This window comes from Pecten maximus, chromosome 10 (assembly GCF_902652985.1).
Source record: "Pecten maximus chromosome 10, xPecMax1.1, whole genome shotgun sequence".
Lineage (NCBI taxonomy): Eukaryota > Metazoa > Mollusca > Bivalvia > Pectinida > Pectinidae > Pecten > Pecten maximus.
In genome coordinates this window covers 4,784,708-4,802,285 of record NC_047024.1, presented here as the reverse complement: position 1 = coordinate 4,802,285, position 17,578 = coordinate 4,784,708, and the positions used below count along the sequence as shown (strand labels likewise).

At 37.8% G+C, this 17,578-nt stretch overlaps 1 protein-coding gene across 1 annotated transcript in view; it reads right to left on the bottom strand.

Annotated features, from left to right (window-relative positions):
- Positions 1-1,851: 1,851 nt before the first annotated feature.
- LOC117336161 (putative uncharacterized protein DDB_G0277255) overlaps positions 1,852-17,578 on the bottom strand; it is a 28,344-nt gene continuing 12,617 nt past the window's right edge. The window contains exons 2-7 of the mRNA XM_033896548.1: positions 15,496-15,620; positions 12,394-12,869; positions 11,778-11,916; positions 9,499-9,614; positions 9,246-9,318; positions 1,852-8,600 (exon numbers count right to left, since the gene is read on the bottom strand). Coding sequence (XP_033752439.1) covers positions 5,887-8,600; positions 9,246-9,318; positions 9,499-9,614; positions 11,778-11,916; positions 12,394-12,869; positions 15,496-15,580 — 3,603 coding nt within the window. The 5' untranslated portion in view covers positions 15,581-15,620 and the 3' untranslated portion in view covers positions 1,852-5,886. The remainder of the gene's footprint in view (positions 8,601-9,245; positions 9,319-9,498; positions 9,615-11,777; positions 11,917-12,393; positions 12,870-15,495; positions 15,621-17,578) is intronic.

Genomic DNA, 17,578 nt, shown 5'->3' with positions numbered 1-17,578 from the left:
ATTTTTAGTAATCTTTGGTGTGATACAGTGTCGAATGCATTTCGAAAATCAAGGTATAAAACATCAATACTGTCAAATTAACTTATTAGTTGTGTGACACAAGATCGACCTTTTCGAAACCATGTTAGTAAACACTGAGCAAGTTGTTTCGTTACATGTAGTCCAAACCTGTATCTTTTACTATCTTCCCGATGACCTATGAGACAACTGGTGTAAGGCTTATTGGAGTGTTCTTTTCTGGCAACTATTTTGATCTTTTTCTATGAATAGCCGTCACATCTACAGCTTTCCAGTCTTCTGGGACGATTCCCTCATTCGATTAAAGTTTGTTGTTGGTGGCCCCTTCTCGCGTAGTCCTTGGGCTGGTCCCTCCGGTCAGGGACTGGTGCTGTTTTTATGGGTATAAAGGGGGTGAGACTGAGTAAGGTTCCCTGATGACGTATCGTTTCGTTGTGGGCATGTTCAGATGTGTATGAGTTTTGATTACACGTACTGTTGTACATCCTTGTCTCTCATGTTTCTCACGTATACCAGTACAGAATTTAGCAGTCAATATTGTTTTCAAGGACGGGACGTCTGTGGGGAGGTCTCGCTGTCAGGGGATGATATCAACGACCCGACATGTAAGGTTTATATCCTCGTGAAATTTCGTATTAGATTATCTATTACAAGGCGCGATACGTCATTGGACACTCCCAGGGGGTAAACAGACGAACGCCTAACATGTAATATTTAATAAATGTGGTTTGATTGTGATCGACATTATTTGTATATTGTTCACGTAATTAAATCCTAAAAAAATGAGGAATTATTCCGTCAGGTATATTACAATCTTCCCGGAAGGGGACGCTGTAATGTGCTGCATCACCGTAAGTTCTATTCATGTTATCAATCAATGTATTGGTGTAAATATTTTCTTGTTTGAATATCATCAATAATCACTTAAGCGGATCAAAGCTAAATTCGCCATTCATAATATTTTAGATCCGTATTTTGACTAGATATCTTTAACGTGTCGTGAACGAGGCAGTGTACACTTGAAGCCTTAGTTATTATAACGTGTCGTTAACGAGGCAGTGTACACTCGAAACCTTAGTTATTATAGCGTGTCGTTAACGAGGCAGTGTACACTAGAAACCTTAGTTGTTATAACGTGTCGTTAACGAGGCAGTGTACACTAGAAACCTTAGTTTTTATAACGTGTCGTTAACGAGGCAGTGTATACTAGAAGCCTTAGTTATTATAACGTGTCGTTAACGAGGCAGTGTACACTAGAAGCCTTAGTTATTATAACGTGTCGTTAACGAGGCAGTGTACACTAGAAACCTTAGTTATTATAACGTGTCGTTAACGAGGCAGTGTACACTAGAAACCTTAGTTTTTATAACGTGTCGTTAACGAGGCAGTGTACACTAGAAGCCTTAGTTATTATAACGTGTCGTTAACGAGGCAGTGTTCACTAGAAACCTTAGTTATTATAACGTGTCGTTAACGAGGCAGTGTACACTAGAAACCTTAGTTATTATAACGTGTCGTTAACGAGGCAGTGTACACTAGAAACCTTAGTTATTATAACGTGTCGTTAACGAGGCATAACAGGAAGAACTCTCGTTGAAATCCTACATTGAAATCGACTATATTTTGCTGATAATTTATTTTTCTTGTTAAGTCTATGTTTTGATTTCTTTTAATACAATTGATATCTTGTATGTTATTAAGTTAATTTCAGCTTTCTGCCAGCTGTTTTGATAGAATGTGATACTTTCTTCATGCCATGATGATGACGAAAGAGAGAAAAATATAAAAAGCACACAATGGTAAAATGTGAGACAATTAAAACAAAAACAGATCCACTTTTCACTACCATTTTATTTCCTCCGACATGGTAAGGTAGCTATCATCAACAAAGTATAAACAATATATAGTTTCATCGTGTATATTAATCACTTTTTACATGTAATTGAAATTTAACAGTTATTGCTAAAGAATTTGAGCGAAAGAAAAAAGTAAAACAAAAAATAATGTGTACGTGAAACAAAAAGAGATATATACAAAATTCATGGCATTTATTCATTTGTAAGTCCTCTCACTGGCCTTCTGGGTTTTGTTTCTTTGTTATTTTTCCATATTATAGAGAAAATAAAAACGAAAATGTTATAACAACCTTCTCATTGATTATTATAATACTTCCGGTTCTTGTGTATGACATAATTTCCTGTTCATTTTGATGTCATTTCCTGTTTGGTATTGCGTAATTTACTGTTCGTTATTGTATTCACGGAGAACAACAAAATTCAATACGCAATAAGTTCAGAGCTCTGTAACTTTTGCAATACATAAAACGTAAATACATGTGTATTGAATGATGTGTGCATTCACTTAGTTTAATCCATGTAGTACAAACCAACCGTCACTTATTACGAATATCAACCCTCACACACTGTAGATCGTAAACTTAAATCACAATGAAAACCATCTTAATTTGCATAGACCTCAGTAATAGTATCTCAAGTACTATCTAATAAGTCATTGTGTATTTGCATAAGTCGCGTGCCACTCAGTACGTACTATTGTGCGTACAAGATTCCTGTATACAAACACCACATATTATGTACACTATTTACATCCTAATTAGGTTTGTATACAAAATCCGTTAGCTCGGATTGCGGATATATTACCAAAACAAGAACAAATATTTCCCTGGATGAATGATAACCGTATAAGTTAAACTATTTAAGGAATAATAAAAATAATACTAATACAGTTTTTATGTCAATAGCAGATGGATAATTCATTAACAGTGATTATTCAGTGTCTACGTTAACAACAACAGGATAATGAGTTAAGAATACTTTCCATTTTAATGAGTTAAAGCTGTTTCAGTGTCTATGTTAGCAACTCTGGAAAAACAGGTTAAACTGTTACAGTGTCAAGGTTACAGGAATACTACTTTAACTGGTTTAGTTTCTAGGTTAGCGTCATAAGATAAAGGGTTAAAACTATTAAAGTGTCTATGTTAGCGTCATAAGATAAAGGGTTCAAACTATTGCAGTGTCTGGGTAAGTGTCACAAGATATAGGGCTTAAACTATTGCAAGGTCTAGATAAGTGTCGCAAAATAAAGGGTTAAAACTATTACAGTGTCTAGGTTAACGTCACAAGGTAAAGGGTTAAAACTATTACAGTGTCTAGGTTAACGTCACAAGGTAAAGGGTTAAATATGTTTTATTTTGATAGTACAACACTGACCCGGTATGCTCGTGTTGATATATTCGAATAAAGCGTGTGTATAATTGGCGAGTTTGGAGTCGGTATGGTTTCTGCTGGTGTATTAGCCCTATAGACGGAAGGGAAGACTATATATACAGCACAATGGCTACTGACAGACATCAGATGGAATGTTTGTGCCAATGATAAGTGAAAGGTCCCAAAGGTGAATAATTTTATCACACTGCTACCGTATTGTGAAGCGTGTAAATACGTGTAAATGCTGCATTCACGCGTGTGTAACGAAATTCTTTTAACTGCTACAAAGCGGAATAGCTCAGTAATCAGAATATTTTTCTCCGAATCAAACAATAACTTATCTTATAGGAAGTTAACGCTTCATCGCTGTTACCATCCAAAGTGAGAAACGCACAGCATCAAAATGAGGGATAAATACGTTTACAATAGAAGTAAGTGTACGTTACTAAAACTCCTTGTGTCGTTTCATCAATTATTAAAACAACAATAAAGTCAAAAGATTCCGAATGTTACATAAATGTAGCGTGCTCTGATTGTGGTATCCTGAAATGACCCATTTATAACAAAAGTGCTACCTTTTCTTAAACAGATGATTATGTGTTTTACCGTGATAAACCAACAACAGTCGGACTCTTTTTTTCAGACGGTTGTCTCTGGCGGTTCTATCCGATAGGGTTTCTATTCTGAGCCCTATGGATAGGCTATTTCTTTTAACTATATATAGAATGGTACGTGTAAAGCATGGCGTCAAATCCAGCTGTACGTCAATACTAGTCATAAAAAACTGTGTCTTAACGTACTCAGGACGGTGATTATTAAACAGCGTTTAAGAAGTGAGTTTTAGGAAGGTTAAAGTATGGCCAATAATGAAAGAATGTATACATGTATATGGAAGTACGTTAGAGTACGTTCAAAATTTTCGACCTTTGGCAATGTCATAGTTATCTTTTAAGCATGTTCACAAGATATGTTTACAAGTTGGAAGTTAAAATATGCCAAGCTAAACAGAAAGTACGTTGAGTAAGTTAAACTACCGGCCTCTGATTGGTCCAAATTTAGATATTGTCTGATTTCAATGGAATAGGGGTATTATGGGACAGCAAATTCAACTTTATGGGTTTCATTTCCTTGGCAACAAGACAGTTTTACTTGTTTTTGTTTAACGTCCTATTAAAAGCCAGGGTCATTTAAGGACGTTCCTGGTTTTGGTGGTGGAGCAAAGCTGGAGTACCCGGAGAAAAACCAGTACCAGCTAGGTAACTGCCCGACGTGGGTTTCGAACTCGCAACCCTGAGATGGACAGCTAGTTATAAAATGTTGGGACACCTTAACCACACGGCCTCCGCGGCCCAACAACACATAGTCTTCCCATTGGTTGAAATTTAGATATTGAGCGATTTTGATGAAAACTGCTGAAACAGAGTTATCGCCCTCACTACGCTTCATTCTTTCTGTGACATCCTTCAGGTGTCACCCAACTAGTAAGTTAAACTATGCCGAAATAAACAGAATTACGTTGAGTAAGTTAAACAAGTCCAAGCTTAAACAGGAAGTTCGTAAAGTAAGTTAAACTATGCCGAGCTAGACAGGAAGTACGTTAAGTAAGTTAAACTATGCCGAGCTAGACAGGAAGTACGTTAAGTAAGTTAAACTATGCCGAGCTAGACAGGAAGTACGTTAAGTAAGTTAAACTATGCCGAGCTAGACAGGAAGTACGTTAAGTAAGTTAAACTATGCCGAGCTAGACAGGAAGTACGTTAAGTAAGTTAAACTATGCCGAGCTAGACAGGAAGTACGTTAAGTAAGTTAAACTATGCCGAGCTAGACAGGAAGTACGTTAAGTAAGTTAAACTATGCCGAGCTAGACAGGAAGTACGTTAAGTAAGTTAAACTATGCCGAGCTAGACAGGAAGTACGTTAAGTAAGTTAAACTATGCCGAGCTAGACAGGAAGTACGTTAAGTAAGTTAAACTATGCCGAGCTAGACAGGAAGTACGTTAAGTAAGTTAAACTATGCCGAGCTAGACAGGAAGTACGTTAAGTAAGTTAAACTATGCCGAGCTAGACAGGAAGTACGTTAAGTAAGTTAAACTATGCCGAGCTAGACAGGAAGTACGTTATAAGTAAGTTAAACTATGCCGAGCTAGACAGGAAGTACGTTAAGTAAGTTAAACTATGCCGAGCTAGACAGGAAGTACGTTAAGTAAGTTAAGCAATGCCGAACTAGACGGAAGTACGTTAAGTTACGTTATCCTGTGTGACCTCGGGTTTGAATCGCTCTTTATTTTTTTTCATTTTCATCATATCTAACATTTTCCGATCTACTATTATAGCATTACAGATATTAAGTTAAATACCCAGTACTACATAAACTATGATAGCTAATGATAACATTTTGTAGAGTTTAATGTTTATTTGCTGTGTGCGTAATTTTCCATTAGGGAACACCACTATCATTGGCAACTCGTTGATACATTGGCCACCGCCAGCGGTGCAGATATAGTACATCTGATATATATATATATATATATATAATCTTGGTATGAAATGACTATGTACAAGGACGTAGAATTGTTTTAGTTCGAACTATATAAGCTATCACTGATCAAAAATGATCTATTGCTGTACAAGAAGCATTTGGTCAATGCATAGATGAGCGCCTCTGTGGTGCTAGATCGGAGGGTAGGGAGGGTGAGAACTGGTCCAGACTTTTGTGAGACATGTCTGTAAGACGTGTTTTAATAGTGTCCGGTAACTCCAGCTGTTTAGCGCTATTGAACGCTCTCGAGGGATGATGAAAGGTATTGTTCCTATTTTGAAGTATATCTTTGCCAGGACAATTTGTTTGTACTAAATTAGACATCGATTCTTCACTAACTTTGTTAGGACAGGAGCTATCACTAGAACACGGGGAGTGACCAGGGGTGTCACTAGAACACGGAGAGTGACCAGGGTTGTCACTAGAACACGGAGAGTGACCAGGGTTGTCACTAGAACACGGGGAGTGACCAGGGTTGTCACTAGAACACGGAGAGTGACCAGGGTTGTCACTAAAACACGGGGAGTGACCAGTGTTGTCACTAGAACACGGAGAGTGACCAGGGTTGTCACTAAAACTCTGAGGGTGACCAGTGTTGTCACTAGAACACGGATAGTGACCAGGGTTGTCACTAAAACTCTGAGGGTGACCAGTGTTGTCACTAGAACACGGAGAGTGACAAGAATTGTCGTCACTAGAGCTCAGTGTGTGACAATGGTTTTCAGTAGACATATGCTGAATGTCATCAAGGTTGTCATTGGAGTTTTGCTGCATGTTTACATTTGACGGTGTTTCCCGTATCAAGGGCTCCAGTGGTAGATGGGGACTGTCGAAGTGTGTTTCTGGTATTTGTATTGGTTGGAAACCGGATGTGATGTCATTATTCGATGTATGTACACTAACAAAGCCAGACGGGCTTGGGGAACGGTGTGCCGAGGGACTGCGGGATGGGGTCGAATTTCTCAACGCTGAATTAGGCGATCGTATGCGACAGTTTTGTAACGGAGACGGTGTTCTGCTTGGTGTTGTTGATCTGTTGTTGTTTGGTGATGGACTTCGGTTGTTTGGTGATGGTGTGCTGTTGGTTGGTGAATGACATATGTTGTTGTTGTTGTTATTGTTATTATTGTTGTTTGTTGAAGGAGGTACATTGCCTTTTGGTGACGGTGTTCTCTCGATGTTAAGTAAATTTGAGATTGCTGTATTTCCACTTTGTGGGGATGTTTGGTTTGAATCTAAGAAAGGCGTGTTTGAATTCATTGAAGGTGTTCTGTTTGTGGACATTGGCGATGGTTTGTTTTCTACACTCTGTGATCCATTACTGGGGATAAATTTTGTTTGACTCTTTGGATTTGTTGTGCTGGACATTCCAGCTATATTTTTGTTCACTGATATGTCGGCTGTTGATAAAGGAGTTCTGCTTGTTGAGTTAACTGTGCCAGATAAAGGTGTGTTGACAGGACTAGTGTATGACAGGTTATCGGAACTGATATCAGAGGTGGTATACAATGTACTTCCGGTGTTATTTGTTTGTATGCTTTGGGAGATTATATTCGGCAGGTGTATTCTGCTGGCGGGCACGGCTGTATCTAGAAGATGCATACTGTTCGAGTGATGCCATGGATTTGGCAAAGGTAATCCTTTTGTGAGACTCGAACCATTTGGTGAGATCAAAATGTTATCTGGTAGTGTGGGGCGTTCAATTGAAGGTGTAATATCCGGGTCGGACGAACGTTTTACCGGATGTTGTTGCATAAAGATACCTGATGGTAACCCTGACTCACCAATGGCCGAATTTGACGGCATAGAGCGCTTCCTTGACGCTACACTACCATGTGGTGCGTCATAGTTTTTGTGCTGAGCTTTGTTTGGTATGCAGTTATAAGAATGACTATGATGTCCACAATCCAGACTTGGCAAATGTCCGACATGCGTACTTTTACGATCAAGTGTAATATCCGTTTCTGAATTAGGATTCAGTATTTGTTTATGATCTGGTGAGGAAGGGTCAATAGGAGCAGCAGATGGTACTTCCGGATCCTGAAGCAGCATTGGTGCTATTTCACTATCGCTGTATTCTATATCCACAGCTATTTCCATTGTCCGTCCACCGGATGTGCGACTTTTTAGCGAGTCTTTACTGCCTCCGGTAGAAAAAGTAAGACTATCACAATCGTCTGTACTACACGTGGTCACGATGATGTTGGTTTTAGACGGTCGGTTTTGAGTCGCATCCCCGACAATCGAACCTTCCTCTAGCTTGTCCTCCATACATTCATTGATCACATCATATGGTGACAAGGACAATCGTCCAGGACCTTCATCTCCAGTTTCCATATCAGTCACACTTTCAATATCAACACTTTGTAGCGGGGTAATATTGTCGGAGGACGATAGTCTATCTAGAGAGAAGCGTGAATTCTTGTCAATTGTTTCCGTCGACGAATACGAATCGACTGTTTCCTGTCGCTTCAGCAGTCGTTTGAGGGCCTTCAGTCGCCCTCGGATTGTGGGCGGGGTTCCGGGGTCGCTTTCTGTAGTTCCCTGTTGTGTCAAGGATTGCGATTTCTTTGCCTTTTTCATATCTGATATCCCCGACACAGTCCATAACCTTTCATTGAATCGCATCGAATGACTGTCCACTTTTGAAACGCCTAGTTTTCCCTCCCATTCCTCTGATTTACCCCTTTTCAATTTCGGTGTGTTTAGAAGGTTCCAGAAACTCGTGCCGTTAGATTTACCTCCGCCTATTGCACCCATAGCCAAACTAGCGAACGATCCCATAATGCCTTTTCCCGGACGCGAACTTGACCGGGCTGAAAGATAAAACAAGAGTATATTTGTTTCTGTTATAAGTTTCATAGACATTTCTTTTGGCCTATTATGTAAGAAATGTTTCATGTATTATAACCTTAATCGAGGTTTATATAGTATGAAAGATCACATAAAATACGAAGTACAAGACGATCTCCTGACGTGGTTAAAAGGCACAGATAACCTCCCCAGCTACCTGCCTTGTGTACGCCACAGAATGGACCTGTTACAAGTAACCATCTTGAGTTGCAATTCCTACTCCAGTGTGTGGGATATTATGTCACCATGAACATGGTTACCCCCTCAAGCAACAAACGTCAATAGCGCCATCTGATACTGTTTGCCTGAAGTCATTTTAGAAAACGAGACTTAAGATCCTATTATCATAAAAGAGTACATTTACTTTTGACGCTAAATTTATTTAAATTACCAATACGTACGTCGCCGGGTATAGAAATTAAGCAATGCAAAAATCAACATGGTTATTCCTTACCAGTCATGTGTGTGTGGAGTGCTGCCCTGGTGGAGAGTACAGAACTAAGGGAGGAAACCAGTCTATAATTAGACACACTCGGAACTCCGCGAATGATACCCACGCCAAATATCATCCGAGGAGTTCCGATTTTATAAGACATATATAAACTTACTCATGCTCTGCTGGATCCGGAAGTCGTCAACGCCTTCGCCTAAACATAGTCTGCGCAATGAATCGACCTGGTCCTGTAACAGAGCATACATGTAATATAGCGACATAAAGCCTAAGTGGACCGGAAAAATACATTTAACACAAGATGTTGTCCTACACGACCATCAGTTTCTTATGATGTGAGACATGTACGGGTATCATTAGATATCCATACTGAGGCCGATAATGACAAATTTACAATGATGTTCACTTACACTGAGTTTCTCCTTTTCCTGTCGAAGATTTTTATTATCGCTGTCGACTTTCTTCTTCTGAGTGTACAGCAGCTTCAACCGGAAGTGCTCATGATCTCGAACAACTACAACTAAACCTGAAACGAAGTTTTAAATGACATTTCATCTTATGTTATATTGAATCAAGAAGAAAACACTAAAGGCTCAACGTGTTTTACTATAATTTACCACCCTTTAAGAACTGAAGTAAGATGTTAGGTAAGGCAAAAGACATCATTTATCATCAATCGGAAAATAATGGACTTTCGAGTGTCTCCCAGATTGCATTCTATAGAAGCATATGGCAGTTCCGGTCAGTACAATATCGTCTAGACAAAAACGCTAGGGTAACCCGAACGAGCATTTGGTCAACTACCGAATATAAAATGGCATATGATAAGACACGGAAAAAAACACAGACAATGCTTTATTTGACATGTACGTACTCGATTTGCTATCTATAAAGAATGTGATTTTCTCTCATCAACGGATGAGCTATCAAACGGAAATACTGGAAAGTTGATTGACTGGATATGGAGAGCGATTGTGGAACAGTGAATGCATAGTTATAGTGGTAATTATTGGAACATTGCCACTTGTTCTCTGATTGGATCCATACAGTTGTACTAAAGATCTAGCGCGCGTGTTCATCAACCCACCACAACGTTAATTGCTAATTCAATCGCATTTGACAATTGGAATAAAAAGGGGATGTGCAGGACATTAAACGTCGATCGAATAAATATCCCCCATGTGCAATAATGATATCCACAGAGGTGTTCCGAGTAGAACATGCATCACCCTTGACGATCTAATTGCATTTTGATTGGTCAATAATTGACAGTAGCCGATATAACAGCACTCGAGTCACGTCTGTTGGGGACCTTCTTTCACGTGTATAACGAACTAAGGGGACAAGCAATCAGGTTTGAGACGGGCTCTCACAACATTCTAAATCAGTTTGAATTCAATTTACGTATCTCTGATAAAAACCAATAAATCAACAATAATTGGCTGAGCCATTGGCCTATCGAATGGATCCAAGAAAATAGCGCCGCCGGAGGCAGGCAACACAGCCATATACATGTACACATGCATTGCTCCATGCAGCATAAAGTTAACGTGCCGTTTTTTCCCAGTTTCACACATTGAGTTTCAAATCACCACTTTGATCTTTTGGTTTTGTTTTGTGAATCGCTTTTTTTAGGTATCATTGTATTCAGATTTGGTGATATACAATAGTTGCGAGGCTTGCTGCTATGTTTTCTAAGAAAAAACAAACATACATACAGATCACCTCGTATGGGGATTCGCGTTAGAAAAGTGTTGAAATCAATGCTATAGGCCTATTTCCTCCAACATTAAGACCCCTCGCGCGCTTCAATCCGAGCCAACAAGAGTGGTTAATATAAGATGAGATATAGAGATTACACAACGAGCTTAAGCGAGTATCTTTGTGTAACTATGGAAAACTAACAAGCGTTACTCACATACCAACAACCACAAGTTTGTGTGGCCTGTTTCTACCACAAACAGAAGCTATTCTGATGATGAATATATACAACAACCACGAGTTTGTGTGGCCTGTTTCTACCACAAAGAGAAGCTATTCTGATGATGAATATATACAACAACCACGAGTTCGTGTGGCCTGTTTCTACCACAAAGAGAAGCTATTCTGATGATGATTTAACCTATGTTGTGTCAATGTGTGTTCTTACCACAATATCAGTCCTGGCGTAAGGATATTATCTAAAGTGGTATGCCACTAATCAATATTCGAAATTTTCGGAAACGTGTGGATATATTACAATTTATTGCAAATCATAAAACTTTATTGGCAAATTTATTATTTTCAAAGTCAAAATTTGATGGAAATCTGTATAAAATATTAATGAACACAAACAAAAATAGCGAACTCCTTTTTGTGTGTAATCACATGTGGTTTAGTCTGAATGTGTTTTATCAGTTATAATGATTATTCATGCCTTGGGAGTTGAATAACACCCACCTATTGTGGTAGAAATGAAAATAAATAAATGAATACCGCCCTTGGCTGAACAACGAGCAACAAATGTTAATACCAACATTAAATTGATTTGAGCTTACATTCAAAGTCAGTTGAATACTACAGATTCAACACAAACTTAATAAAATGGGTCGTTTCTATTCAACAGGTGTAGTTCATTTTGATTTTCGGTGCCAACTGAAATCAGTTCAATGCTTAAGTATATGACGTCATTTACGACTATGATACGTACTGTTGACGACCCGGATGACGCCCCACGGTAGTATGAACGCCAGGATGTACACAAAATCCTCTAAAGAATAGGCGGACAGACCCTCCAGGAATATCAGATCCACGACGAACGATATCAGCACGATAAAGGCATCGAACACCTGTAACAGAGAATACCTATACGTTTATGTGTGATACCTGTGGTGAAACCTGTGCGTCCACAATGGCGGAATGAAGTCAGAAAGACTGTTTTCTTTAGATATCAATTGTATGAATAATATACAGCATTAGGATTACAGGACAATATATTTGGGGATGCGGCACCATCTTTGTTTTCCGGTATCGAACAAACCTTGGACGGTGTTACCACACGGTAACTGGATTAGTTTATTGATAGTGTTAACAGTGCATTGGTTCATGTTTTAGACTTTTTATCATAGCTTTACGTCCAAGGTCATATGCGGATATCAAGATGGATAACGAAGAAAGGGTAGACAAAGGTGTTCCAATGGATGGATGGTGCTGCAGATATATTCTGGTCACTTCAATGTCACCTACTGAGGAGACACAACAAAATGCAGGAGAAACTTTTTATACGAATTTACTGGGTAGAGTAAACAAATAGTTCCGGTACTTACTTCAATCTTATGTTCAAAGAATTGCTTTCCGAAACAGAACATCTTAAGTAGGGTCTCCACGATAAGCACACATACAATAAAGAGACTAGTTTTATGTAGAGCATTAGCCACCCGCTCTTCAATACTGACGGAAGATGAGAGGCCGGAAACGGTTACTGGAAAATCACAGGAAGAGCTTCCGCCGGCACTTCTTTTTACACGCATGTGCATTTGACCTGAATTTAATGTCAAAGAGTCGTTGGCTATGCTGCCATGCGTTGTGTTTGGTCTAGTTTCTGTAGCGTTGATGTTTGTGTAAGGGAGAGTCGTGGAAGAGCCCACATCGTCAACAAATTCCCAGTCTATCTTAGCTCGAAGTATCTGCTCATAAATCTTCTTCAGATCGTTAGTATCAGTATACACGATGTTCTCAGGATAGCTGGCCTGTAGTCTCTGTAGGAAAACTGAGGACGTTTTCTGAGAGTGGGACAGAATATCTGGAAAACAAAAGAGGATAAAGTTTGAATTACGCTCAAGATGATAAGACCTCGGTGTAAAGCTTTTAAAGACTTTTTTCTACACGTACTGATAAGAATAGATAATCAAGTCGTACGCGTCGAGTTTTTTTTCATTGGAATACAATCGGACAGTATTACCAGTGGTGATATACTATTTCGCAAAAAAAACAATTCCAGAGCAGTGCTAAGGTTTGCCCCTTTTCATCTTGTTGTTTCAAAAACGTTTTTTTCACAGAGTCGTAAAATATCGGTTTGCAAAATGTACGTCATACAGTATCGAAGTAAATGACGTATTTGTAAGAAATTGTTTGTATCAGACTGCTAAAGTACATCAAGCTGTACTGAAGCAAATGCAGTAATTTTGACGATCTGGGAGGACGAGATTGTTTGTTTTTTTTTGTTTTTTTTTTGTTTTTTTCGTTTTTTTGTTTGTTCAATTATATAGTCAGACCAATTGAATTAGAAAAATAATAGATACTCTCTTGTTTTAAGGACGGACTGGTCAAGTGGTTGTAGGTTTATGATATTATGGTATTCATATAAGGAGACATTTCGCGTTTTTATGTTAGAAATTTCATTTAGACTGAACAACACCGTCTGGCCAAAATTCTGTCGAAATAAATTGATACAATAATGTCGACTTTGCTGGTTATCTTTTTGAAAGATATTTTTTGTGACTATTCGTGCATTTAAAATCTCAACGAAAAGGACACCATTTCACAGTGTTAATATTTATATACATCCATGTAAAACTATCCTTAAGTGACAATCTCAATATTAACTACACATACATTTATTGTATAACATGATGACAATGAAGGTCAACATGGTGCTATGTACTACACCTGATAATAGGATTTCTTTATCTCCACACTTAAACAATATTCGTCAAGATTACAGGCGATATATTAAAGAAAAAATAAAAGATGATTTCCAGCACCTAAGTTTGCGTTAAACTGTTAAACCGCATCGCTATTGAGTACGAGGAACAATGTTATTTTTTCTGCTTTTTGATGAATTTATTGCCACAAAGGTGACATCCTTTTCTTCGTACTATCAAAATCAATAACTAAATAATAATGCTGCCAGTTGATTAAAAAAAAGTATGACATAGGGTCCTATCTGTTTTTGAGAGAGAAAAACACAGGGATTCCTTAAACACCTGTTTGATCAATATCAGAAATAAGTTGGTGAATCTAGCGGTTAGAAGTGTGAGATAGCGATATACACTAACGTGCCAAATTCCAGTTTGAAAGTGCAATGTTTTTACCTCCATTGAACAAGCGTTGTGGTTTATGTATACAATAAAAAAAACGACCTACAGTTGACATTGGATGATCGTAACAGCTGTTCTTATTTAATGCGAATGCTGCAGTTGTGATGCAGGCATGGCTTCCGACATAAACACTCCTCTCCGACTAAACAGTGCTCGCGAGCAGTGCGGGCTATTAAAACAGCGCGTTAGTGAGAGACAGTGCTCGCCAGGCAGTGATGCCGAGACATACACATCTCAATCGTTTGGTAATTCAATTCCTATTTAATACACAAATCAAACCTCGACTTTGCTTACGGAAACATTTAAAAAAAATGAATTAATGTTATTGTGTGCTACGTGACTGAACGTCTATCACCATTACCCTCTTGGTTTACCATCCACTGAGGAGTCAATGATCGGCTAATCATTATTTACAAAGCTTTCATTGTATAATTAATCTTATGTAGGCATACATTTGTACCGACAATTAATTCATTAGGGACGAGGAGCAATTAAAGCATTACCGCGCACGTGTAATATATAGCATTTTATTGCTCGTGTCTCGTTTTTTTTTCGTTTTTTTTTTTTTTTTTTAGATCCTGAATAATTTCATTAACTTTGTAAGACGTCTGGAAGGAAAATGGAGGCCACGTCCACATTTTACAGAATTAAAAGGAAATGTACATTGAATGCAACTGAGCTTTGGTAGTTTTCCACACAAATGTGATATAACCAAGCAAATGAGATCGATAGAATTCGAGGTATAAACACGGACTTCAATTACTGTTTTGATATTTTGTCTTTCTCTCTTGACACTTTCAATCAAGCTTGCTATGTAGAACAAGAATCAAAATGCAGTTTACATAATTGTAGTAACATTTTATACATCTTCGCCAAATTCGATAACAGATTCAATGAATTATTTGCGCAGCCATTCCAGCCTAGCTGAGATAAACCGCATGCACTGTTTTCACATTGGTAAGTGCTTATGCTCCATTAACCATAATTACGGAATGCTTTCAGAACAATATCTCGTCACGTGGAGAATTCTTTCATAATAGATCTAAGGAAGCTGTTGTCTTTTGGGATCAATAGTGACCTTACATGTTACGTCACGTTTGCTTTCTCTTTGTCTATCGATATCAATGGTGACCCAGATAGTAACGTTACGTCATGGTGTTTGTGATTTTTTGTTTTGTTTTGATTTTTGTTTTTTTTGTTTTTTTTTTTGGAATGAGGAAGATGAGTTTAACTTATTTGTTGTTATACTCTGATGTTCCTTCCGTTTGTGTTCATTACATTAGCATGTCTAGCCGGAAACCAGGTCTCGGAATAGTTTTCTGTTCGTACCTTTCACGTGATGGAGATCCAGCACGAGCTCACCCAGCACGAGGGCACAATCTATAACGTTGAGCACCACCACCAGTAACAACATGTGTTTACCGTGTAGGATTTTCCCGCCCCTGTGACGTAATCTGAAACAAAATAAATGTTACGTTATTACTACAAATCTTTGGTTATTCCAAGGTCTCCGTGAACTGGTACAGTGCCATTTATTTTTGTTAAATATAATGTAATAGCTAAGAATGGTTTGATGCTTTTAAAACACGACTCGATAGTAAAGGAAACGGACTTTTTTTTATTACTATGCAACCATTCAATTACATCACAGTGGAAAGAAATAGACGAGCTGTATCTAACTCTCTACTGACAACAGTCGATCCCCTCAATGGATTATATATGGTTAGATGTTTCTTCTTGTGTGAAAGGTATTACTTCAAATGTTTCAAACATCAACATGATTATCTTGGTTTATAACAAGTAACTCCAACGATCACTGTACTATAGCCTCTGTAATACAGGTGTGACCAGTCTATGGTTAATATCAGGAAATATTATTTTATGATAAATGTGGAAACAGATTATTTGTTTCTTTACATCAAACGTGCTGGTTGTAAAGGTTATGTTTTAGGCCAATAAAGCCATATTAATGAAACAAAGAGACCGTTAAATCTTGTTCAATCACAAAAATATGATCGGTCGCGGGCACGAAAAGAGGTAAATACATCTTGTGTTTATGTGTGATAGCAATCACAAAAATATGATCGGTCGCGGGCACGAAAAGAGGTAAATAAAATTGTTTATGTGTGATAACAAACTTAACACACTACCGACGTGCAAACGAAATAGACCTTACGGGTCAAATATGAACAAAATATCGATTTGCTCGGCAACCCTTAAAAACTGTAAAGGAGAATGAGACCATGCGTTCAGGAGTAGTAAGTGTCTCCTGCTTCATTGAAGCTACTATACAGGTCTAGGTTGAATTCAGGGTTAAGTCACCTCCTTTAAATGACAACAGGTGTGGTGAGAACGGAAACACGGAAATTTAAATTGTAATATTTTCATACATTTCCGAAATTGCCAGTTTTGCATATTGATAAGCGGTCTTTCACTTTAGGTAATTTCCTTATTGTGAAAAGAACACACGTTCAATTCATTCTCAGGATAGCCTTTCTACTGTGGTGGAAACAGGTCACACAAATTCATGGATATGTAACCTCTATATATATCATTTGGTAGTAAATGTCGATTTAGGTAACCTTTTCAATTTCGACATTTCCAATAATTTCCGAGTGACCGGGGACAGAATAACATTTCAGTATGAGAGCAGTAAAAATTAAAAAAAAAAAAAAAAAATGAAATGCAAATCGGTTTTCCGAATGAGGAAATATTATCAATATTACAATATTCTGAATTATCTTACTTTTTATTTCGATTGTAATTACTTCAAATGACATTAAGTGACATTAATAGAAAGGCGAAAAAATGTTACCAGCAACACTTTAAACCTCTACTTATATGTAAGTGTGTGCATTAGAAATTGCGAGATACAAACTAACCCTGAATTCCTGTATTGGCTCGGGAGAGTGTGTAGTTTCGCGTTGTTGTGTGATGATGACATGAAGCTACCGAATGATTTATAATATTTCACGTATATTGTCAGCTTTCCAAAAGTTTTATATCACAGATGTATATTTGGTATCAATCCAATATAATCTACAACAGGACGACATGTTGTCTTCCTCACGGCTGGTATGTCCCTGTATCTGATATCACCAGTAGAAACAAACCTTTGTTGGGTTACTCCTGGTCTTTAGTTAATTGTACTCGCATTTCACTTAATTAAATTTAGATTTTTTTCGATAGAATCCAAAATTAATTTACAGAATACAATGTACTTTGTGGTCTGTAGTATTATGGTAACACAGTAAAATAATAATTCAGAACTTTCCATTTTTTATCTTTCCCAACAAATATTAAAAGGTATCCAAAATTAATATACTGATTACACAGTAAGTTTGATTGGTGTAGCATAATGTTGCAATAACCGTACAAAAGAAAAAAAAAATAAGAGAAAAAATTAAGGAAA